General features: G+C 33.3%; 3 protein-coding genes across 14 annotated transcripts in view; 2 read left to right on the forward strand and 1 right to left on the reverse strand.

Moving 5' to 3' along the window:
* LOC140664271 (uncharacterized) lies at nt 1-10,131 on the forward strand. 11 transcript variants are annotated; one of them, XM_072889260.1, is made up of 16 exons: nt 1-121; nt 197-326; nt 4,221-4,308; nt 4,469-4,619; nt 4,715-4,875; nt 5,715-5,791; nt 5,881-5,990; nt 6,062-6,276; nt 6,363-6,471; nt 6,548-6,651; nt 6,747-6,810; nt 6,889-6,964; nt 7,056-7,283; nt 7,472-7,577; nt 7,652-7,880; nt 8,159-10,131. In XM_072889260.1, exons 5-16 carry the CDS (start codon nt 4,733-4,735, stop codon nt 8,297-8,299), a joined length of 1,602 nt encoding a protein of 533 aa, XP_072745361.1. In that variant the 5' UTR covers nt 1-121; nt 197-326; nt 4,221-4,308; nt 4,469-4,619; nt 4,715-4,732; the 3' UTR covers nt 8,300-10,131. The 11 variants fall into 11 exon arrangements, with proteins under 11 accessions (XP_072745361.1, XP_072745362.1, XP_072745358.1 ...); XM_072889261.1 differs by lacking the exon at nt 1-121 and having other exon boundaries at nt 178-326; XM_072889257.1 differs by lacking the exons at nt 1-121; nt 197-326 and adding an exon at nt 2,884-3,358.
* Nucleotides 9,549-26,097, reverse strand: part of Pig-s (phosphatidylinositol glycan anchor biosynthesis class S) — a 27,490-nt gene continuing 10,941 nt past the window's right edge. The window contains exons 2-9 of the mRNA XM_072889256.1: nt 14,742-14,972; nt 12,645-12,842; nt 12,219-12,437; nt 11,902-12,090; nt 11,706-11,844; nt 11,375-11,522; nt 10,755-11,101; nt 9,549-10,298 (exon numbers count right to left, since the gene is read on the reverse strand). Coding sequence (XP_072745357.1) covers nt 10,211-10,298; nt 10,755-11,101; nt 11,375-11,522; nt 11,706-11,844; nt 11,902-12,090; nt 12,219-12,437; nt 12,645-12,842; nt 14,742-14,972 — 1,559 coding nt within the window. The 3' untranslated portion in view covers nt 9,549-10,210. The remainder of the gene's footprint in view (nt 10,299-10,754; nt 11,102-11,374; nt 11,523-11,705; nt 11,845-11,901; nt 12,091-12,218; nt 12,438-12,644; nt 12,843-14,741; nt 14,973-26,097) is intronic.
* Nucleotides 16,601-26,097, forward strand: part of LOC140664268 (protein I'm not dead yet-like) — an 18,254-nt gene continuing 8,757 nt past the window's right edge. The window contains exon 1 of one of the 2 annotated variants that reach the window (XM_072889255.1): nt 16,601-17,241. The gene's annotated coding sequence lies outside the window, so the exon portion shown is untranslated. Of the gene's footprint in view, nt 17,242-22,421; nt 22,994-26,097 lie in introns of those variants that run through there. The other variant, XM_072889253.1, reaches the window with a different exon arrangement.

The raw sequence follows: 26,097 nt of genomic DNA on the forward strand, positions 1-26,097 counted from the left end.
ATCATGTGTATAAAGTTATATAGGTATTTCCGGGTTGAACGCGTCATATCTAAAGATTCGTGTATTATGACCTCAAATACTTGTGATTCGTTATGTATATTCAATAAATTGTATAATCTAGGTATAATCATTTTCAACTTGCCACTTTTTTTTACATTCATTCTTTCATCAGACATTCACAATTGTCAAATCGCAGGTCGCGCACGCGCAAATTCTTCGCGAGAGCTCCTTTAGCTAGAGCTCTATAGCAGTCTATTATTTCGCCGATCACCGCGCAATTCGCGCTTCCACGATCTCTTGACGGAAATCAGCGCGAAATTTCCACCGTGAGTATGTTTTTGTTTATCCTGCACTGTGTTTTGGTAATTTAAGGCACGTTGTGTTTGATTATTTTCGCTAATCAAATTAAAAAATTCTTTCCGTATTATTTCGATCGATCTAACAATGATCCTTATTCTAGTTGCACTTTTTTATATCGGCTGTGTTTAGAGATGAGGCAATGTGTGTTTACATTTTAGAGAAGAGTAAAAGACAAAGGGAACAAGTGTATAATAAAAGAATAAATATTTTCTACGCGTGCTGTTCGATTAATATCAGTGTTATCGATTCAATCTCTGCTACCGACCCGGATCTGCGCATGCGAGTCACAATTCGCAGTCCTCGATCTTTTCCTTATAAAGCTTGGAAATAATGATGTTGATTACTATACACTTCGACGAAATAATTAAATTACGACTACATCAAAAAATATGTGCTGACACCATCACGATACTCGTACATTTGTTGTCATAATATTCTAATAAATCTCTCAGTGTGGTTCAAAAAGTAAGGTTCCTTGTTTTTATTATTTTTATTTATCACTTATGCATAAGTGAAATTAACTCATTGTACTATGTTAAAATATATATGCTATAATGACTACTTTTCAATATAATCTGAAAAGATTGATGCACTTGTGTTATCTTGACGCAAGTTTGAAGATTCTCTCTCGCTCCATAATATATTCCAACGATTATAATAAATTAATATCAAATGATTAAAAAAGTTTCTAAGTTTGAGGTGCATTGGTGAGGAAAATTCACAAGAAAAAGAGAGGACTTTTTCTAAAGAGGAGCTCAGGCTTTTTTTCGAATTGCCTCCTTTTGTGAATGTAACAATATAGCTGTTTAAAAATGATTTAAAAATTAACAGCCGGATTTTTACCGAGAGGGATCTTCAAATTCGTGCCTAGATAAGACAAGTGTATCCATTATCTTCTCGAAGACTATAGTAAAAAATAGTTATCAGCTTCTATTTTAATACAACAATTGTGGTTCAATTTGTGGATAGATTGTAAATAAAAGTCGTGATAAAGCAGAGAAAACCTTATTCTTTGATGCACTGTAGTGATATAGCGTGTTATTGACACATCGCGTCTCTCTTCAATTAAAATGCATTTTTGATCGAAATCAAAGAGCTGGGTGAGCGATCGGGAAATAAACGCCCATGTTCGCGCGCGAAATCCCGAGCGTGTCGCGCTGTTCGAACTCCCATACCATATTTGATCAAAAACGTCGCGCACGGCGACCGGCTGGCTCCCTTTTACTTCGCTCGCGCGTTCAATACATTCTAAAAAGCTTGTCGAGCGTGCGCGCGGGGAGGCCTTTTTAGACGCGAAGAGAGAAACCTTAAGGACGATCGCGCGCGGAACCTGACGACGAACCTGACTGATGTCATCGACCGTTCTTAAGGCGACGAAATTTCGTCGTGACGTGCGACAATCGCTCGAATCTAAAATTCGAATGATCTCAGATATAAATATCTATTTGACATGGCCGATAACGGCAATTACTTTGACAATTATTTGCTAAATATTGGTAGCGTTGAATATGACATTTTTAGAGAATTATATTACATTCTGGTCTCTTTGGTGTCGATTGTGCATCGTATGACAGATTGACAGTTAAGCGCGCATGAAATTATATATATGTATAAAAAATTCCAACGCGTCCAATATATATCTAACTAAGTCTTAGAAACTTATAATTCCTTTTTTTGCTTTCTAAGCTCTTCCTAAAAATGTCCCCTCGCGACAACGCTTTCGTAAAAGTCTCGTGTGTGTTTGCTTACGTCAGCCGGAATGAAAAAAGAAAAAGAGCGACACTTTCGTCCCGACCGATCCGCGCGATCGCTCTTCGTAAACACGCTCGCGTGCGCACGCGCGCGTGAGACAGTAAAAATTCCGGCAGATTGTGTCCATCGCGTATGATGGTATCGATCGAAAAAGTCGTTCGTGATCACATCGGCCATGGGATTTTATACGCGGGAGTATTTTTTAAACCGTGGCGCGCGGGCGCGCGTTTCTCATCTCGCGGAGATCGACGATGACGTCATTGCCGCGCGCGCTCGCTAGGTGCGCGCGTACACTATGTCAGAGTGAGGACAGCAGCCACGAAATTCAAGGTCCTCGGAGTGCGCGCGCATGCGCCCGAAGGGACGGCGGTGGCGCGGCGGCCCGTGCGAACTTCACCGTGTGTGACATCACGCTTCATTGTTGGAGGTTTACGTCATTCTCCTGAATCCGTTCGTGGAGAGTGTGCGCGGCGCGCGGTGCGCGGAGATGACGGACGGGCGTGCGCGCGCACGCACGCACGCACGCACGCACGCATGTACGTACGTATGTACGCACGCACAACCTCCTTTTCGTCGCGGAAAAGACAACAAGCGATAAAATGTCGCCCACACCGTCGTCGCTGACCTGAGCGAGTTTCAATCGCACGCTCACCAGTGTCCGGACATTTGTATTCGGGAACGTCGACGGCGTTCTCGCGGGGAAAATAGAGTTTCTTTAGTGTTTTCACTGTCAAAACTGTCGCCTCGAACGGGGCTAGGGGGGGTGGGTGGGAGGGGAGGGGGGAGAGACGTGTGTATCGAGTTATCCGAGAAAACGCTGAGATTTCTCGCTGACACATTTTACGAGTGAGATTTTCGACAACTTAAACATCACTCGCCGTAAATCACTAGCCCAACGAAGATATGTGTGACTGAGATATCGTCTTTTTCATCGGCCCTTCTTATCATTATCTCCTCTCCGCCAGGTCGGAGTACGACGACACGCGGCGCGCCTCTTTCATTTTAAATATAACGGTTTATAAATAAGTATGAGCAATAGCGGGAGTGCGCGGCGGGGCTGATTTTTTCCTTCCGTTCGCGCGTTGTTTATCCACGCGCTTTCTGCGCGCGAGAGAGGCGGATTTACGTCGGGAGAGAAAGAGAGAGAGAGAAAGAGAAAGAAAGTGAGCGTCGGATGCACCCGACAACCGTGACTTTTTTCCTGTGTGCCCTTTGTGCACGTGAACGCCACCGAAACCCCATCAAGGTTAGTGTGTTTGTTCCTCGCTTCGTGTTTTGCGCGCTTCTCGTCGACAAGGATGGCAAACCCGAGGACGATAAGAGAAGCGGCGGAGACGGGAGGGAGAGGGGAAAGCGCGAAAGTCGCGAGTTCTAGACGCTACGGACGGACAGTTGGAGCTCGTTTAATCGGCGGTTAATTAAAATATAATGATAATTTAACTCGGAGTCTCTCGATAAAGTTCCACTTGTGGTAATACGGAAGATAAATCCTCCCTCAAACGCGAGTACATGTGCGTACAAAACGCCTAGCGATAAACGTCTGGATGTCTTATCAATTCCGAGCGTAATATATAATTATGACAGAGAATAGAGATTTAATCGTAGAAAATTTGAAAATTGACATAACTCTATAAGCGCGATACAAATCGGATCGATTCTGCGCTTTCAAGAAGAGAAGAAACGACGCGACATAAGGTGGTTGCGTGTATGTATTATGTATGCATGTGACTTGGAAACGCGATTTGTTGTGCCTGTGATTTGTTGACAGGACGCTTCGCATTTGACTTTCTCTACCTTTTATTTATTTATTTATTTTTATTTTTTTTTCGACGCGTACGGATACTTTTTGTGAAGTACTTGGCAAGTTAATCATACAATTTTAACGATTTATTAATTGGGAATTATAGAAAATAACGATTGCATGACACTACATATTTCTTGGGAACGTTAGTGAGTAATCGTGACGTTATTACCATATGACTGGAGTGAGAATCATGCTACTATTGGGGTTTTATAAAGTCACCTGTAACGTTGTTAATGCCACAGATATGCGATAAACTTAGACTAATACAAAAAGGTTAAAGATTTCTTTTGTGTTTTATTCTCAGGTGAAACTCTCAAACTTGAAGACACGAGGGTGAACCGTTACTCTGGTGGTGTAAACACGCTAGCATGTCTGACAAAAATGTTGTCGAGGTTGGTACAATTTATATTTAAAATAGAAAAAAAAGAATATCTCTTAATTATTTGTTGCATTATGTCAGCGGTAAATGTACGTATATGTATTTAAATTATATATTCGATATGAGATGTTTCTTAATTAATACAACTTAATATTGTGTATCTTTTTCCACAGGAAAATGTGAAATTCCAAATCAAGGAGTTTGTAGATACATTCATAGTTCTGGAAGCAGGAATTTAGATCAATTGCATAGTTTAAATGATGAGGAATATTTATTATCAAATCTCGACTAAGCGTAAACTTAACAGTCATCTGTATATTCTGTGTAAGTGTGCAAACTTTACCTGCATTTATATAATTTCCACTTAATCAGTACTTACTTTTGAAACAGAGTAAAGAGAAATTGCTTGGTAATTTCAGATACGAGAAATATACGTGATGCTGTTGTTCCCAAACTGTTTGCAGCTGCGCAACAAGCTGCAGCACGACACTGAGGACTGTCCTGAATGTACTGGTGCCTGTATAATGTTAGAAGAATTCTGCATATTTGCCACAGAACTGGCACGTCTGTGCGAGCGAGGGTAACATAAAAACTTTACAATATATTATACAGGTTCGACTTTGCCAAATATTTTTCGAAGACACCACGTATTTGCACTGTATGCAATGTAATGGGTTTTCACTTTTACCTCGCAAGCTAAATTATTCACACTGAAATATGTTTTCTTTTTCTTTTTTTTTTTCTACAGCGTACACGCGATTATCGGATGAACGGAAATCTGTATGTTTCAGGCGAAAATGTTGAGCGTTTGATTATAGCGGGAGAATGTTTTTAAGCAAAGATGAAACGCAACGCGATGTCGATTGTTGCAAAATTATTTGATATCTGGAAGTACGTTCAGCTAAAAAAACTATAATTGATGCTACTATTTAGCGTATCCTATTACCACACTCTGATGAAATTTTGTTTACCGATTATGTAATTGATGACGTTTTTACTATACAAGATGATTCACAGATGATTCGGAATAACTATCACTATTTATCGTGAATGAAAATTATCATATATTTATTCCTACAAGTTTGAATGAGGAATCTTGTCGACGATATTAACATAGTCATCTTTCAAAATGTTACAATGATCATTTAACAGTTGCATAATAAAAGCTATAAAACTTGTTTCTAGTAGTGATCAAATATAGTTGAAGTCACAAAAAGTTGGAAAGAAAACACTTATTCAATATGATAGATAAAGTTTCGACTCGATATATACGGTCGAACGATCAGACATCAGTACTCTCAAATATCAAATATCACAAACGCGTAGTAGTCGTTACTAGTATCGAGTGTGATAATACTGGATCAGCATGCAGAGCCTAGAATTATTGTACTATATGTGTTTATTCTTATTTATCTTTAGAACGGCAGCTGTTCCTATGAACGCCTCTCGCTCATTACACGGTGATGGAAAAGACACCAATCACAAAACTGGTTCAAGTAAGTTTACAAATTAATTGATTGTCTCGACAGGTTTTCTTCCCTCGCTTCTCCCTCAATTATTACTTATTTGTCGATCAATCACTTAGAGAGGATGGCATATGAGGTATTTTTGGGCGGGTCTTGCAATCCAACCACCTGGAGGTCAGATATAGCGATCCCGACTCTTCAAAACCTTGGAATTACTTACTACAATCCTGTAGGTTGTTCACTATCATCGCTCTCTTCGTCCTCGCGCACAAGATATCATAATTGGATTCTCTATCGCAGCAAGTGTCGCAATGGAGTCCAGAGTTGATAGCCCAAGAGTACGAGGCAAAGCAGACAGCGCGAGTCTTGCTGTTCGTTATCGACAACCAGACGCGCAACAGTGCGGGCATCATCGAAGCAGCTCAACTGGCAGCTACGCGCGGCGAGTCCCTGGTCCTCGTCATTTATCCGTATCGCCAGGGACAAACTATACTCGGGGAGACCGTCTCTGCGCAGTACGTTAACTGACGATTAATTTAAAATATTGTTTATTCTGTCATAACATTTTTCTAATTTTATTTCTTATTTCTTTATTATTTAGAGAATATTACGATTTGATGAACGGATTGTTGGTACTTCAATACTTAATGGAGAGGCAAAGGATACCGATATTCGAAAGCGTTTCAGTTGCCCTTCACTGCACATCCAAGGTAATGATCTCTAATTAATAAGCAAATTATACGGTAGAACTAATGATTAATACATGTATAATATATGTATGCATAGATGTTACGTGAAAAGATCAATGTGCAGGACTGTACAGATTTGTATACCGAAGATGGCATCAGACCTATAAGAATCTCGCTTACTCAGAATGGGACGGATGCAGTGTAAGTTTCTGCCGATTCTGAGAAATCAATTATTGATATGCAACAAAATAGGATAAGAGAGCATTTGCAAGGAAAAAATCTTGTTTATATTTCAGAACGTTGCGAGAGATTTTCAAATCTATGAATGTTGATGACAGCGGTACAGTAAAGTTGGGAGAAGTATGTATATTTTATCGTTTGAGAAATAATAATTAAAAAATTTTTTATCAACGCCAACATGTTCATCTTCATTTCCAGGCTTGGGTGACGTTGCAGTCGACCACGGTGTGTAACATGTCTCTCTCGGATTTGCTCAACACGGTGAATAAGTCCGGTAATATATATTTTATTTTACAACTTGTTTTAATAGACTTGTGTTCTGATTCATAAAGAAAAATAATCGCAAATAAACACGTTTGTCACAGAGATGTACAGGACATTGATAGATGGATTTCCGGCGAAAGGCGACCCGACAGAATTTCGAATCAATTTTGAGCAGTTCTGCGCTCTGGCCAGCGAGTCGTCGTGGACACGGACGAAGAGTAATGGCATTTCTTGCGAAAGTGAGATACCTTCAGTATGGAATATATTTTGTAGGAAGGCTTCAAATTTTCTGCGCCGAGCTATTGTACATCCCTTTAATCGTTTTCTAGGTATTTCTAATTTTTCGAATTTCCCTCGCGATCTCTGGCACTTACTTCATACCAATTCCTATACCTCGTCCGAATCCTTTATTCTGTTACTGTCTTCAAATGTAAATGAAACATCACGATTGAACACGTAATTGATATTGTAAAATAAATTGAAAAAACTGAACTCGTAGAAATTCGAATCTTTTCAGATTGGACCAATTCCTTTGCACAGGAGTCCGAGAAGAGAGACATTTACATCGGTGTGGTCAATAAAGATCTGTTTTGGTTGGAATCTTCTGCAGTGCCGCTGATAGAGTGAGTAACGACCTCCGATCATCTATCCTCTGTTAACGAATACTTCTCTTTTCATTCATGCGATTTTCTTTCAGATCGATGAGATTGTCTCTTTATCGATCAAGCCTGAATGAGTACAACGTAAGAATACTGCCGCAAGAATTACATAAAATTAAGAATTCGCGGCTGATCTTACTGATAGTGCCGCAACACTCGCGCGGCATCGCCATTATGGCATTGGCAGCTTATTTGATTGGACTGCGCGCTAAGCTCGTCCTTTGTGTTCAGACTCTTCCCGAGGATTCGATCGTGTCTGGTGAACAAGTATGATTCATATATATATATATATATATATGTGTGTGTGTGTGTGTATACTGAATATTACATATGTCAGTTATGTAAACTATTCTTAGCAATAACTAAAAATAGAATTAACTATCGTTATTCAAGATTATAGAACACTTTAATGAATTAAATTTCAAGAGAATATAATTTCGAGTAAATAATATATAATGATGTACGAGAGATTTTTTTCAACATTTATAAAAATTTTCTTTTTTACGATAAAAATGTAATATATTTTCTTCTTTTGATTGATCTAGCTGACTGAACAAGCCAGAAAAGATTACAACCGGGGGAGGATGTACCTGTCGGATTATGCGACACGCGAAGGTGTACCTGTTTTTCAAAATATCGCTGATGCTCTGCAACACGCGATACAGTTAGTTCAAAGTCCTTGTTGACTTAATTGCTCTTTACTGTTTTTTTCTATTATTTTCGTACGAATAAGCTCCACGGTTCGATGACTAATTTATTTTTACTTTTAACAATGTCCAGCTACCATTTGAGATCATGCATACAGTATGTAACCATAGGTATAATAATGATGATGATGCTTACATTGCCATTATTATTCCTATAAGACTAGACGCTATTCGTAGTAACTCGTGTCGTCGTTGACACACACAAGAGATGTTTCTCCTCACGGTGTATCTTATCGTTATTGTTTCATCGATAGCACTCGTGCTACTTACATCGTTAATGAGATATCGCTTGTCTATGTATTATTATAATTATTATTACTTATTTTTAAATTCTTGACAAAGTTGAAACACAAGCAGTCAAGATCTTTTATTTTCATCAAAATATTTCACATTAATTTTTATTATATTATTGTTATTTATTACGAGCACAGGACATTTCTTGAGCAATTATTTTTACTTTATAGGTCAAATATAAATATAGTTTTTTTTATTTTTTATTTTTTAAAGAAAGTGTTTATATATATGTTGTATATATATAAATACACAAACACACATGTACCGTATTTTATTAGCTAAATGCATCGAGCAGCTAATTGTTTTTTTATTATTTAGTATTTTTATATTATTATGTTTTTCTCTTTATTGAATGACATTGGACCTCTTGTTATACAAATCAGATAAAGAAAAAAAAAGCGGTCTCTCACGGTAGATGGACATATATCATTTTTCCTCTCTCGTTCGTTTTTTTTTTCTTTTTTCTTTTTATAGTAACTTAACGTTCGCAGTTTTTTTTGTAACCTTTTGGTAATGTGGTTGAGGATTGAGTTGATACACGTGTACATATATAAAACTCGTAGTTGTTTCTAACGATCTAATCGATTATTAACTTTCGACATCTGATCGGAGAGAGGATGCGAGAGGAAGGATGTGCGGGATTCGTTTGGGTTTTGCATGTATGCGTGCGTATCTCGGCCGAGTGTGTGCGTATTGATGTGTTTGCGCGAGAATTCGCGTGCATTTGATGCACGAACATGAAATTAATCGATGATGATGGCGAGAATTTCAGTAAATCGGCCTGCGTCCTCGTTCAAATCAGTATGTAACAGTATAAATGAGTGAGTGAAAGAGAGAAAGAAAACGAAAACGAAATATTCAGCTTTTTAACGTCTGCGGATCGTTCGAGACCTTGCTCAGAGACCTCATCGTTTGAATGAAAAAAAGAAGTGGCTCAAGAAAGAAATTGTTTATTATATTTTTGCACAAATGTGGCTTTATTCACCCATATTTCATCGAATCATTGCCTTTTCAAAATAAAACAGCTATTACCGTTTTCCTCATTACATTTTCCTTTCGACGTTATTTTTTTTCTTTGCGAAAAAATTCGATGCGAAATCATTGCCGGTTACACGCGACGGTGAGTAAAAATTCTTAGTGTTAAGTACTGTCGTACTTAATGATTATTACGTGATTATTCCATCTAATAGACATCCGTCCTTAAACGTGCCTAAATTTATGTAATGTGACCCAATTATCGTTGATTAAATGGTACTCGAAGTACAATAGCCACACTTTTTGCGCTATACGCAATGAATAATGAAAAAAAAAAAAAAAAAAAAAAATAGATAAGAGCTTTTTCTGCGATAACGGTCATTGCACGAAATTTAATATATATATAAACGGTAACAAACGTACGAAATTATATGTCTACTATTGTTATACATTATCTCTTGGTCGAGAAATAATCTTGAACCGTATTCGATTGTACACACGTAATCATGTCTTAAATCGATCAGATAAATGCATTTTCATTATTCGATCTTTGGTTCACTATCCTCACCATTCTTATTTTCTCTACGACCTGTCCTGTGTCTTTTCTACCTTGCTATTCTTCTAGAGGAAGTAGTATCTCCGTATATTTTTGAGCGATAACAATACTGGTATCATCGCTGGCAGGAACAGAGGAATGTACACTGCATATCTGCAACATTATATCGCAAAATTATCTCTTATTCTCTTTTCCGTAATGGTTTCTATTGATTTTACACGAAATAAAATCTAGAATAAAATAATTGGTGAACTTTTATAGAAATATTGCATTAATTATACAGAACGTTCTTAAACATGTGTGAAAAATTTTAGAGAGTGATTCCTTGGATAATTTCTTAAAGAAGAATTTATATACACTAATATGCAATACCATAGTTAATATTTCTAAACAACATAGATAATATTTTTTTCGTCTTTTCCAAATAATATTAAAAGAAAAATAATTTTTATATTTTATAAATTATAGTTGAAAAGTTTTTTCAATCAACATACACATACAACGTTTCTCTTTTTCAACTATTATTTAACAAACATTTATAAAATATAGAAATTATTTTTTTTCCTTTATGTTCTTTTTTTTTAAGATGACTAAAAACTAGGTGCTCACTTCTGATCTTCCGGAAAGTAAAGGAGCGCCAGAAGTGTCGGGTCGGAGAAAGCCGCCTCGGCGGTGACAAAGGCCTCTTTGCTGAGAATGAAACTTCGCTTAAGATCGCCACGTCGGAGATACTCCGCGGATTCGTGCACCAGCTCAAGCGCGGTTTTAATCCTGTTTCCGACCACGTCTGTGATGACGATGTTGCTGATTTCCTTTAGTAGTTGTGCTAGTGACTGCAGGGTCAATTTCGCCGAGGTCAGTTGCTCGACGGTGCGAAACCTCAATAGGGAATCGATTTCCCAGTCGCGTGATTTTAGCCCCACCAAAGGCACCGTTGTCACTCCGTTGATGGGTTTCTGCGAATAGTTTATGTGCATCACGTAATATTTTTATTTTACACTTGAACGATTCTCTCTCTCTTTTTCTCTATCTCTATCTATCTATCTATTTATTTCTCTCTCTCTCTCTCTCTCTCTCTCTCTCTCTCTCTCTCTCTCTCTCTCTCTCTCTCTCTCTCTCTCTCTCTTACCGCAATAAAATTAAAAATTAGTAAAAGAAATTGCTCGAGAGAGCTTGACATTTAATTTAGAATAGAAGTTTTCAGTTACGTTGTAAGAAGTTGCCGTTACCGTTTCTGGGATACCCAACAATAATCTGAGCTGTGCCAAGAATGTGCCCACCACAGCAGTTTCTTCAGGGACAATAGTGACGGCTTCGTCTTCTCGAGCATCTTCGCAAGCCTTTGACGGCGGATTGATCAAAACCACGCCACCCCATCTACATTATCATAATATCATACGATATCAATGATAAAAATTAACTAATATTAATATTTACATTGATCTTTTAAAATTAATAAACACAATAACCACAGACATAACGATCACAATGCTCACGTGTTTAAAGTAAAAATGCAATTACGATGAAATCAAATAAATTGTCCGGAAACGAAGAGAGTACCTTGGGGAGAGGAAGGCTTCTACATTGTTATCTGTTCGCGACTTGTGTCCGCTACGGGTGTAGATATGCAAAGGTGCATTGTTACACGGTACCGCGTAGACGACCAAGTTGATACACGGATGAAGACTGACCTGCGACGCTAAAATTCAGTCAGAAATACTTGGTGCGCATAACTCTTTACGTGTGCGTTACGTACCTAGTTTCTTCTCCAATGGCGTCACTAATTGCGGCAAGACGCTCTCGCGTAGAGCGAAATGCCTACGGCTTGGACTGCTGTCGGGCACGCGCCTAGGATTCACGTCCAACGGTAGCAAATAGAGCCATTGTGACTTGACCGAGAAGTTACTCAAGATGGACAACTCGTCCAGAAACGGCTGTATATATTCTGCGATAAAAACAAAATTAAATTCTAGTCTCTTCAATTAAAGATCAGAGTCAGTAGCTAGAAATGATAAATAAAGTTTAATAAATTTTTCTATAACGTAATTGATTAATTATTTTGTTAACTCATACCTTCGGTTACCGTCCTTAAATTCCAAACGATCTTCAGCTTCTCAGGATCAGGGTTAACTAGAGTGATTAAAACGTCATATGCCGGACTGACTGGGAATCTTCTCCTATTCTCCTCGTCCAAGCTATACACGGTAGGTTCGGCGAGCGCGTTCTTTGTCAGTGCCAACGACTTGTCATGAAGAATCCATTCTGACAATACTTGCACCAATTTAGCGGCGCCTAGAAACGATAATTTATACATAAAATGTAAGATGTAAGAGAATGTCTCTGCTATAAATACGTCGACATAATAGCTCTGTGTTATGCGAATCGCAACATATATTTTTAAACCGTTTTGAAATGAGGATATCGTTGCGACAGGTATCTAGCTAATAAACAGACGCGGTCTCACGTTTCAATCATTTCTGATGGTATTTGATGGCTTACTGGTTTCAGTAGAGAAATATAACGTTCTGTTGGAGCCGACTAGAACAGCGTCATTTAGATTCGTCGCTTCCAGGAGCAACAAGCCACCTACATCCAGGTCGAAAGTTGAGGCCACTTTTTCGAGTTCGTGATACGTGAAGGCAGACGCCAGTAGATTGTTGGAGATCACCTGGTATTCTACATCCAACTGGTAGAGTTCTGAAAATCGTAGATTAAATTTAAAGAGCAAAACACGTTTATTAATTTTATTGAAATAAATTTTATTCGAAGCGTTTATCGATATCGAGTCTTCTACGCAAGTTAACTCATTAAATAAAGATATAAACTAAAAGACAGCTCAACAGAAGACAAGTTTTTTTCGATCACCAAGAAAAAGAATAATCTCTTTTTTGTGCCTTTTTTAAATTATGTAATCTATAAATAAAGTGCGTAAATTCGAATTGTATTAATTATATTATTAATTGTATTAAATATTAATTAATTACTATTCTCTCTCTCTCTCTTTCTTTGTTATTTTATTAATTTCGATGTTTTATAAACAAAGTATTATCTTTTATTTTCTTCAGTTTTTACTCTTATTTTTTTCAAAGGACTTTATTTTTTAATACAGATATCGGATAGACGTAAATCAACGTTTATTTTCTTGATTTTTGACATCGTAATTGTAAGATTGTTGTCGAAAATCTTTATCTAATTCATGCGTCATAACATTGAAACAGAAGATTAAATGTCTTTTCCCAGTCATAATAGGTATATCGGGGTCAGTGTCAACTACTAAGATTCAAATCACATTCGATATCCACAAACATGCAAAGTTATCTTACGTCAAGTTGCACAAGCGACTATACTTAGATAACAATGACATTGAACTCTTAAAGCTTCCGATCCTTCTAACTTACAATTACTGTATTATGATATTAACAACGAGAAATTATATAATTTTTTTATTAGTTCTTTCGCTACCACTTGCGTTTGATTAGTACAGACTGATAAAATATATCAAAAACTTTTAAATAGATGTAAATCTTGATAAACACTATTATAATATTATTTATTTTGTACATTGAAAATTGGACAAAAGAGATACATTAAGCGTATTTATTATATGCATTTATTAATACAAGGTAAGAAAATAATTTTTATCAATCAAAAAAAGTGATTATATATGCGAGTGGTAGCATATATTTCGAATATAGAATATATCTCAAAATCAGTTTTCCTCTGATAATAGATTTTTTTGATCAGTTTGAAGACAATTTTTCTTAAACGAAAATATCGACAGCAATATTTTATAAATTATAAGCGATTAAAAAAGCAAAAGTTTTTGTTATCTAACACTCGAAAATATATTTTGTTAATGTAGATAGTGTTCTGGATGTCTCAATTAAAATTTATCGCTACTTTTTGTATCTGTTAGAATATTGTTTGTCACGTATAGAATTTATAGCAGCAATATTCTAACAATACCTCTAGAAAATTTAGATCCCATTGCCAAATATTAATCACAAATATAATTGTCCTTAACAATAAGCATCACAGAAAAATTTTCTGTCTAAATTACACTAATAGTACAAAAATAAATTCTGTCTCTGTCATTTAAATTGATTAAATGCAAAATATATCATAGTATTTGCTAATAATTTATCTGTTTCAGTTAATTTTTTACACCTAGAAAATTTTGGTTGAAGTTGCAAGATGATTTTTTTGAGTGAAACCTCTTGTAAAAGTTCCTCTAAATATACAAATCTATATTTTTCAATTAATGAATTCAGATGTAGTTTATACTTTAATAGAATTTTAATTTGAAACTTAATTGCAAACGTGTGCTGTGAAAAAAATTGGAAACTTACAAAAAATAATAATTTTCTTTAAATTAGTTAACGATTTTATTATTAAAACAACATTTGATAATTCAGAGATACTTTATATTGCAAGGAAAGAATGATTAATGATTGTTCACACTTCGACATTAATTAATATGACTGCAATAAAAAACGAAGAGTTTCTTGATTGTGTTTGGCACTTGTGAACTCTTTCTCTTCGTTAGATAACGCTATGTATCAACGAACTGTTATCAGATATTTCATTGTTACTCACCGGCGTTCGCGAACGCATGTTTGATTTCACGTGCGAGCAGCTCCGCGCGAGTATGCGAAAGCGCCGCGAGTGTAATTTTCGTGGTGATCCTGATGTCCAGCTGTGACAGCTCGTCGATTCCGCTGTAGGGAAGTGCGACACGAGGCACCGCCGTAGTGTGCCACCAAAGAGGTACACCGATACCTAATAGCAGCACCGCGAATGACACGCTCGCATACACCCTGTATTTCTCTGTAACAGAAAACACAATATAATTATACTAACATGTATAATTTTTTAATGTATAAATATGTGTATAAAAAATAAAATGCTAATGCTAATAACATATACAAGATATTTCAAAATCATTTTTTAAGGGCGGTTTCTCTCACCAATTGGTCTCCAATTGGAGACGATTTGTCCTCAACGAAAATGTAGGGATTTTTTGCTACCTTGTAACTAAACCTTAAATTAAAATTTTATTAAAGTAAACTCTACCTGAAATTAACTGAAGAATTAATCTTTTAAGTCGACAAAGTTTAAGTTGCGAAAAATCCTTCTTTTTCAATTGCTTATAATTCGAAAATTATTGATGCCTCAACATTTTCGCTGAGGAAAAATCATTTCAAATTGGCTAGAAGGAAGGAAGGAATCGTGGAGGCAGTAACATAGTATAATGATCTAAAATCTTTGCACTTTGTTGCGCAAAATTATGGTTGGCTTGCAAAGCACAACTGTAATGACTTAATGTTATATTTTACGAGTAATGTGCTTTATCAGATACTCTTTCCGTCAATTGACGCTTTGTCTGGCTCGCATGTGACGCATCGCGAGCTACAGCTGATCGCGTACATGACATAATTGTCATGCGTTGAATCTTTGCTTATTCTCTAATAAATCGGCTAAGTTGATCTTTATTTATATCTTGTTGTTAATTTTATTATCTAACAAATTTTTATATTTAAAATTAATAATATAATTCTTTTAATCACATACATAGGCGAAGGGAGTAAAATGACAACTGTTAATTTTTTTAAGATATTAACAAATTATGAGACAATATCCTATTTGTTAAGACTAAGTATTAACTTTTAGTATAATGTTTAATTCCAATTTTTTATATTTAATTTTATTTAGTTTGCTTTTAAATATTAATAAATAATTAATAACTTTTGTTTTACCTTTAATTTTATTATAAATTATATACTAAAAAATAATTGTCTTTGTTTTAATGTTTTAATAATTTTCAAGTTATATAAATAATATTTTGTATTCTTTTTGTTTATATATGTATGCACAATAAAATATTACACAATATCAAAATAATATTACTAATATAAATTTTTTAAATTATAATAAAGTTTACTTAATTTGATCTTTCATCATCTTACCCACTAATAAAAGTCATTTTATCCACATATAGGGATCAGGTAATGAAAATGATTTTTCAAAACTTAAATTTTAAAAAATTCCAAGTTTTCTTTAATTTATTAATTTTCATAGATAATATAAATAAGACTTTAATCAATTTGATAAAGATATATCATTACTCTTACATTATTATAGAAATGAGGAAAACTTGATAAACTTTAAGATCGTCTTCTTATCCGTTCCCTTCCTTTTTTCCTCTTTATTAATACTTTAACATGTTTGATGAACTGCACAATTAATAACTAAAAGATGAATTCCAAAGTACGATAAATGAAACACTGATTTAATCTAAATTATTAAAGCAATAAACTCGATGATTTTTATCTCGCGTGACTGAAACGTCAGTAACAGCGCGCTCTTTTTCGCCCTCTTAGCCTTCGAGATAAAATTGAACCAGGTCCAAACTGGTAGTTCGTATTCTGCTGTGCGGGCGTGACGAAACATTAGTTCAATGTTAAGTTTGCGGTCGTGCAACGTCGTGACTGTGAAGATTATTTCATCGTCCGATTTAACGCGAGTCATCAATCGTTTTTCCATGATCACATCAATGTTCGATAACAGCGCGAAAAATCCGTAACGAGATAGATCGATTAATAGAGATAGGAGGAGATGACGTAATGATGCCAACGATATCAAACAATGATGTCGAATTATGTAACAATTGTTACGCACGTTGAACAATAATAATGCGATCTATCCTGCTGAAAAATTTTTGTAGAACAAAAACAAACTTAATGAGAGACATGGCTAAAGTGAAATGTATACTGTGTCGTAAAAATGATAAATAATTCAACGAAAGATATCTGATTTAAATGTTATATCGAATTATAAATAGCATATTTTACAACAGACTGATCGATCGCGTTTTTAGTTTTCATTTCGATCGCCGATGCGTACAAAACATACTTGGGAATGATAGGCATGTATCACTATTGATCGATGATTGAAACGGATAATGGATCATATCGTGCAATACCGATGATGTATACGACATGTATGCAAATTATTATCAAATAGAAATCTATCGGATCCCTGGCCGTTCTGGAAAGAACCAGGTACTAAGTACTCGTCTTTACGTGTCGACAAGAATGTAAGTATAATTTTAAATTACGACCAAAAACCTGAAAAGTTTTATTCGATATGATGGATCTTCATCAAAAAACAATGAGTCCTATCATCTAACAACATTCATTAATTGCAAAATAAATCGAAATATGATCGAATGCCACAAGTTACTAAGAATTAAAAGGCTGGATTTTTAATTCTGATTTCGTTACACTCGGTTAACCACAAACACACTATTATTCTTATTAGGTTTAGCAACAAAAAATATTTATTGCCAATTAATCTAATCAATTATCTAATCAATAGTTTAATAAAAATAATAGTCTAATAAAAGTCAAATCAAATTTTTCGTTAATTTTATTATATTTAATAAATGTTTATATATATATACATATTTCAAATTTTATAATTTTTTTTCTATCACATATATTTATATATAACATATAATAAATATTTAAAAATTGTTTGTGTTAAAAAATATTCCAGAGTGTTATGTTTTTAAATAATATTTTATATCGCACAGATATACAAAATTAATTATTAACTATAGCATCAACAATAAATATTAAATTAATTCTTATGTATAACTTCTCTTCTATAAAATAAACATTGCGTTAGAAAAATTATTATTTTTATACATAATACTATATATTTTGTTTTACATTACTTCATAAATTTTCATTTAACTTTACGTTTATTCAATTTTCTCAAACATGCAGTTATACGATGAAGAAGTTTTATTATATCTATGACGTACATACATTTGCAAATTGTCATTGCGAATGAACACGGGTTAAACGAACTGACATATAAACGTACGCGCCGGCATTTGAACAAATTTAGCGGATCAATTAATCTGCTCTGTCTTTATATTATGTAAACATGTCTGTGTTGTTCGAGAAATGCATAACATGCGTTCTGCAAAGAGTTATGCGTCTTTTTCGTGAGAAATGTGGACTCGAATCAATAAAAAATTCTTTCAATTTCGCAAAATGGTATGCACCTGTTACGATTCACCACGTGACGAAATTATATTTTATTTTATGAATTTTACCGATAATCTTTCTTCTTATTTTAATTCTTTTTTCTACCTAAAATTTTATATTTTTTCCAGTTTTTACAATTTTCAATGTCCGATTAATTTTATCATCTTAATGGAACCGATAGAAGACTTACTTAAGACAAAAGCTAATAACGATGGTAACTTAAAGTTAAGATATGAGTTTTTTGTTTTGGATTTGTTGAAAATAGTCCAAAAGAAGGAATTGTCGAAACATTTAATATAATTAAAAAGATTTCTACATAATTTAGTTGCGCTCACTTACTCCGCTCGACTCTTATTAGGCCACTTCCTACTTGAATTTTTTATCTGTTGATTTAAATAATGTTAAATAATATTTAGAAATGAGACATTTAACATATACCGTTCTTGTGTAAGTCATTTTGACGGTTACAATCAAGCCCTATTATTGTTTAATTTATGACATAGAACTTCACAAGTATATAACAATCGTTTGTATGTATCTTTGTGAACTTGATATTTTAATAAAAATCGATGAGCTTGGACAAGAAATAAATTATAATAAATTTCTTTCTTTTCGCATAATAAATAATCTGCCCAGTGATAATTCCCGAATAGTATAATCATAAAAAAGTTGCAACTTAATATTTATTTTTGATCATTAATCATATAATAACGTGATTATTAACTAGAAAAATTGAATCGCATTTGAAATTAATTGTATTAAAAATAGAAAATTTAAAAAAATTACACACTATTCTTTATGTAATTGAGAGAATCATATATACAATTAATTACATATACGAGTTAAGAAGGCACGTATTTAATACCGCAACACGCACGACGCTAATTAAAACGTTGCGCGTCGCAATTTTCTGGTGATATTCAACCAAGTGACAATATACAATACAAGTAAATTATATAATTATTAGTAAATTATATAATTAAAAAAATGTCTTGTCGCGGATTAATTCAAACGCAATTTTATTCGGTATTAAAAGTATTATTGACATGGAATTTTTTTTAAATCTTGAATTACGAATTATTTATTTATGTTATTAAAAGTAATGCTGTTATATTTTAGCATCGATTTTCATTAGGTACTAAGAGTGTTAATTATCTTATATTAATCTTCAATTGATTGCTGTATCGTATGAAGAGAAAAAAAACAAGAAAAAATTATTACAAAAAATTTTTTCAGTCTGTTATAAAAATCTTTCTAATTTGTGTATGTCTTTTATTTAGCTATATTAATATATATACGGTTATTCAATTATAATCAAGTTTCACATATTTATAATCTAATATATTCACATTATATCATAAAAACGGAATCATATCCTAAAAATTAAAAGACACGATACATATTATAAGACTTAAAAATAAAAAGAATTAATATTGACGCAACTGCTTGTCACAATCAATTATTTATAATGTATTATCATTCCACATCTGCTTTGAATTTGAATCAAAATGGAAATCTACTATAAAAAATAAATTATAAACAAAGAATAGGAATTTTATATACATATAATTCGCAGTTTAATAATATTACACATAGAAAATTATATTCTAAGAAAAATTATGTTTATTTTTCATTAATATATTTAATATATTTTCTTAATTTTTCTCTCTATTAATTTTTATTGTTAGATGTTGTCAAATTATATTATATGGGACAATACAGTATTTCTCGACAGAGAATGGCTTGCGTGACTCTTTCTGCGATCAAATAAAATTACTCTAGGTAGACTTATTCTAGGTCTACTTACGAATCGTATAATCGCTCCAATTATTTGAAACAAGAAAAATGTGGGATATTATAACGGCTTTACTATTAGAACTCGGCCATTATTTCTTCCTCGTTTATCCGAATTAGCGTTATTTCGCGGTAGTGTACGGTAAAATAGAGTTTTGTATGTTGGTTTCTTTAAATGCGCACAACGAAACTATTACGTAATGATTAATTTAATATACATCGATGTAGGACATTATTGTAATATAGTGTAATGACAAAATTGCACGGAAAAATTCCAAAGAATAACAAACGACAAAGAGCGCATTTTAGAGCAAAATAAAAATCATTAAATTATTAATTATCTATCATTATATATCATTTTAATCTTCAATATAAAGATATATATATTCTCACAAGCAACTCCAAACTTTAAAGAAATAATATATATACATTTTTTAATTAAAATATTTGTAACCACAAAAACATAATTTCCATGGTTAACAAACTCGCGTCAATATTGATGATATTATTAGTGCGGTTGAAAAAATGAGTCTTGGAAAACGTATAATTTTTAAAGTCGCGGTCATCGTAAAAAAAAAAAAAAAAAAATGCATTGACGTAAATTACCGCGACAGGTTAAAGTAACATTACTTGCATTTTATATTTTATGGCAAAGTAGGTATAATTTGCAAAATATCAAACAATGCGCTCAGTCTCGACAATTCGATTATTACTCGAAATATTTTTTCAATACGCGGTAGTATTTTCCAATACCTACCTGTGTCGTCATCGTGTTATTCAAACTGTATTCTTTATAGGTAAGATAAATGTTATTTATATTATCGCTATTAATAAAATAAGAAACATAGACCATAAATAATATTGTCATACATGTTTTTACACTGGCATAAAATCTCAAACTTTATGCTTCATATAATTCTTTTCCAGAAATATACAATAAAATGATAAAGTGATAATACAGATCTCTTTTTCATATGACTATTCGATTAATTAATTTCTTAAATGTATTCATTTTACATATATACATACAATTTGGCGCATTCGCTCGGCTTTTACGGCTGCAAAACAACGTGACGGCGCGCGGAATGAATAATGTGCAGCACGAATAAAGAAGGTTTCCGGCGAGTTATAATTCGATCGAACGCGATTGAAATTCACAGCGGAGCTCTGTTAAAAAAGGTGAACGCAGCGATGCAAAAGAAATAATTTAAGAACAATCTTTCACATCATATACAACATTTTTCTCGCATATTTTCTCTTTTCATTAGCAATGGCTAAATTTAACGCAGTATATCGATAAAATTAATTTATAATTATTAATTCTCCTGGAAAATCGTTGATCTCTAATAATATTTGTAGATATTTGCTGTGACCAGGTTTCTAATCTCTCTCTCTTTCTCTCTCTCTCTCTCTCTCTCTCTCTCTCTCTCTCTCTCTCTCTCTCTCTTTCTTTAATTATTGAACGGACGAATATTTAATTAAATAAAAATCATGGATCGTGACAGAAGAACAAAATAGGTATGTAATTTGCTTTCGATGTTTTTGACTTCCTGTGCTCTCTGTACGCATTCACGGAATTCGTGTCTCTTTTTCCATCTGTATCGTATATGAGAGTATGAAGGAATGTAGATTTTCTTGTTGCCGTATCGCATTTCAAGTCTCTCTCTTCTTCTTTCTTTCGACGAAGCAAGATGTAATATATGACTACTTGGCTCTTTAAGTGAGATTCGCTTCTAATGCATATTGCATTTACCAATACAATTAATAACGATCCTTTGGAATGCAAGGATTGAATCCGAGAGAGAGAGAGAGAGAGAGAGAGAGAGAGAGAGAGAGAGAGAGAGAGATAATATTTTTAATACATGATATAATCAAAAACATTTATTGCCATAGCAAATTAATTAGATATTAAATAAATAATTAATATTAAAGCTGTCCAAAATTTAATTGGAAAAAATTTGAGGATTGTTGAGAGATTTAGAAAATACAAGTGGAAGAAAGGCTATCGAGCCATACAATATAAATCCTCATCTTTCTATTAAAAAAATTTCATCGATCTATTTTATTCGATTTATATGTTTATTATTTCCTTTATTTCTGCTATTTTATGAAAATAAAACATTATCAACGTTAGAAATTTGACGTGCATGTATTAGATATTTAGAACTAATCGTACATTCAGACTTATCAGCCTCCGATACGAGTTTCGTAATCCGTTTACAAAACAAGCCTCGAAAAAGTATTTCTGGAATCAAAGTGCCCAATTAATTTTCCCGTATTTATAGAATATTGTAAGGGATCTCGAAAAAATGTAATCACGTTCGAGGATGTCGAATGTTAAATTTTGTCGAAAAAACACTTGTGTATGTTTTGCTACAAATTTTGGTATTTTTGCTTCAAAGCAAAAGCAAGGTGAGTTATATAGACCTTGCGAGAAGGCCTTCGGGGGCCTGATCAAAATTCTGTCGACCGCTCGTTAAGGTCAAGATCCTCTGTTGAAAGAAGGAGCTCGAGAAATTGCTGCAGCCAGAGAGTAGCTGACAGAGGCAGAAAAAGAGGAAGACCGAGCTGAGGAGAGGATGCGTCAAAGAAGAGAAGGGATGAGGCAATAATGCAGACTTTGACTTCGCGTGCTTTCGGTCTGGTCTGTTAGTGCGCGTAGAACGCAACGCCGAAAAGCTCATGACGAGCGGGAGTGAATGAGCAAATTGACGTTAAATGACGTGAATTCGTGCAATAAGAAATATTTCATGAGTTATTAATTTTATTCTTACAATTTGCGGGAAATTCTACTGCTGTAATAAACTCGAATTAACGGTGACAATGTGACAGACTGTTTCGTTTCGTCTCGTCTTGTCTCATACAAAAGTGATTGTATTATCGTAACGCGCAATCGCAACACTCATACCCGTATATTGTTTAAAGTGCGGTGATTAAAAGGGGTGGAGTGGATGTAAAGAAGTACATGATAATTTGAAGCGTGTGCTGCAACTGAACGTAATAATTATGTTTATTTTTATTTATATTTAATATTACATTGTTAATTTTAGAAAACTTCACGTATCAAATCAGATTCAAATCAAAAGAATACAAACACAAACGATTATCAACATCAATATTAAAGAGTAAAAAAGCGTTAATTATTAATTTCATAAAAAATTATTTTTAAAAAAGTTAATAATTGTAACGCATCTTTTCACTTTCAGTTTATTATATTAGTTCGTTGATATCCGTTTATTGTGATTGTACTTGGTTTTAAGACATAAATATTTATTATTACAAGGAATGTTTGTCTTAGTTCACGAATTTTATCGTATATGTATATATTTATATATTATAATATATACATATACATATATAAACTCTTAAGAATTTATAACACAAAAGACATTTAATACATTATGTATAAATTTATATAGAGTAAGAACATAGTGTTTTAAAATAAATACATTGTATTTAAAATACACATTAGATTAAAACACATAATGTTTTAAATTGTAATATTATATTTTAAATACAATTTAAAACACTATATTACATAATTTATTAAATGTCCTTTGTATAAATTTTTTAATCAATTAAAAATAAACTGAATGAAATCTAGATATAAAAAAGCGCATCTTTATATCATATTATTTTTTCTCCGTTATTATAAATATTATAAATATTTAAGAACTTTTGCGTTCGTTTTTATCATAGGAACACATGTAAGTGATTTAACTATTGTTTTCAATTTAATTGACTTTAGACTTAGACGAATTCAAGGTGGTGGATGGTAGATCGCATCGTTTGTATTTCTCTTAATAACAAACTCAAGTTTGAAGAAATTTATATCATTGTAGCATCTGAGTCACTCATATATGTATATATATAATATACAATAACAATATTTTGGTCTCGAATTTCATTTTTCGATTACATATTCAAAATGTTCATTTACACGTAACACTTATTTAATCTAAGAATAAAATTCTTTTTAACTCAGGATAACATTTCGGAAGTTACTATGGTACACTTGTCTCACTTATTCATTCCTTCATATTAACTTTTACAATCACTTGTTTAAACATTACTTTTCCTTGTATATATTTAATTTATAAATTGAATTACATAATGTTATTTTCACGTCTTTACTTTATTGTCAATCAATCTCGATTTAATCTAGTCATTTATCATCAAACTTTAAACGCTTATAACTTTTAAAGAAATGATTTCAAGAAAAAATGTTTTAGACAAAAGTTGCTTGTTATATAATGTAGCTTACGGAAATAGTTAATTTTACATAAGTATCCATTTAAAATTTTTAAATTTATTTCTTTAGGAGAATGAGAAAGATCGATCTTGACATTGATTTAAAGACCTCTGAGATTTATTAAATTCGAGACCAAAATGATTAGTCGCGTAGTTTTTGAGATATTAAAATGTTAACAGTAAGTCTCATATCTTTGTATATTATATAAATTTAAATATAATAAATTTTATTATTAGGTATATTATAAAAATTTTCTCGCGATTTTATCAGATAAAATACTTTTTAACGACGGCAAAATGTATCCTTGCAAAAAAAAAAAAAAAAAAAAATATATATATATAAAAAGAAGCAAAATAGAATGCACTTTGGCTTCTATTTTTGACGTTTCGCATGACAACGAACACATCGATAATACTTTCAATGTGGCTTCTATGTATGCGAGTATTGGTGACAACGAGAGGAAGAATTTAACATTCGTCAATTCGTCGAAAAGATTAATAAAATTCGGTCTCGAGCAATTTGTGATATATTAAGCCAGATCCAGCCCAAGCGTAAATTAAGGCTGCAGTCCAAAATACGTCCAATGCTGTGACAATCTATAATATACGTAACATTAACTATAGATTTTCAGCATTGTAAGCGCATGTAAGCGATCCGCAGCTTAAGATCACGAACAAGAGTAAAAAGGTCGTTCATTATTAATTTAAAAAAATCTTTTTTCAGATAATTTTTGATAAAATTTTGCATAAAGTAATTTTTGTTACAAAATTATTACTTATAAGCAACGTTCCTTTTTCCTGATGTTTGTTTGCTCGGTCTGCATCCGGTTTTATCGCTTGTGGATGCTCTCAAAGCGACGACTCGACGACAATGGGACGATTATGTATAATAATTCGCATTCGATATCTATTGCGAGTGCGTACGCAAATCCCGCGATATATAGATCGCGCGAATCAGCGATGCGAGAAGGATTTAATCTTATACGCGTTTAATCATCTTTTCATCTTCATCGACATGATAATAAATCAGAAAAGTCTTTATTTACCTAACATTAAATTAAACATTAAAAAACATGTATTTTGAAATATGTATAAATATTTATTTATATGTTATATAAATATTTATCGAAATATCTTTAAAAAAACATTTTTCTCCTCTGAATAATTTTATTCGGGTTCAATATATATATATATTGAACCTAAATATATATATATATATATATAGGGGGGGGGGGTGGAACTTTCCTCGCAAAAAGAAACGCGCTATCTTTAAAGAGCCATTAAAATAATAAGCAAGATAATATATGCGCCTGACGCGTAAAATGTTAGGAGAAACAGACATGATGAAAAGCTACTGTGATTGTCAGCTACGCTGATTTAATATTTTTATCGTCTTTTCCTACGATCCACAGTTCTATATTTAACGCGTCTGAAACGTGAAGGAAATCGTGAGCGGTAATGTTGCGTGATAAAAAATGGCTTTGAGAGAATCACATTTTTCGAGATATGCGCCAAAATCCACGACTCAGAATCACCATGTAATACCTCGATCGCAAATTACATACTAATTGTGAGCGTGTTTTATGATAGACTATTTCATAATCGCGCCATTCATGACACGCGACATCCATCATTTGACATCACTCGCGATAACAACTTGGCTCTGTATTCGCATCCCATTATTCAAAACATACATATATAGTCACGTGTAATACATAATATGTATGTACCTAAGTACATTAATTGCGCAATGGTTATGGTTATCGCGCGCACATTTCTTTCTAAGAATTAAAGACATTGATAAATATCACTTTCATTCGTAATATATCGAATAAATGTTCGTGAATTGG

This window comes from Anoplolepis gracilipes, chromosome 3 (assembly GCF_047496725.1).
Source record: "Anoplolepis gracilipes chromosome 3, ASM4749672v1, whole genome shotgun sequence".
In the NCBI taxonomy this organism is placed as follows: Eukaryota; Metazoa; Arthropoda; class Insecta; order Hymenoptera; family Formicidae; genus Anoplolepis; species Anoplolepis gracilipes.

What these genes read in the sequence shown, in the direction of transcription:
- LOC140664271 (XM_072889260.1), top strand. Translation starts at nt 4,733, where the DNA reads ATGCTGTTGTTCCCAAACTGTTTGCAGCTGCGCAACAAGCTGCAGCAC. An exon ending in CAATCACAAAACTGGTTCAA is followed by an intron (nt 5,792 to 5,880) that starts GTAAGTTTACAA and finishes TCAATCACTTAG; the next exon opens with AGAGGATGGCATATGAGGTA. An exon ending in CCCTTCACTGCACATCCAAG is followed by an intron (nt 6,472 to 6,547) that starts GTAATGATCTCT and finishes ATGTATGCATAG; the next exon opens with ATGTTACGTGAAAAGATCAA.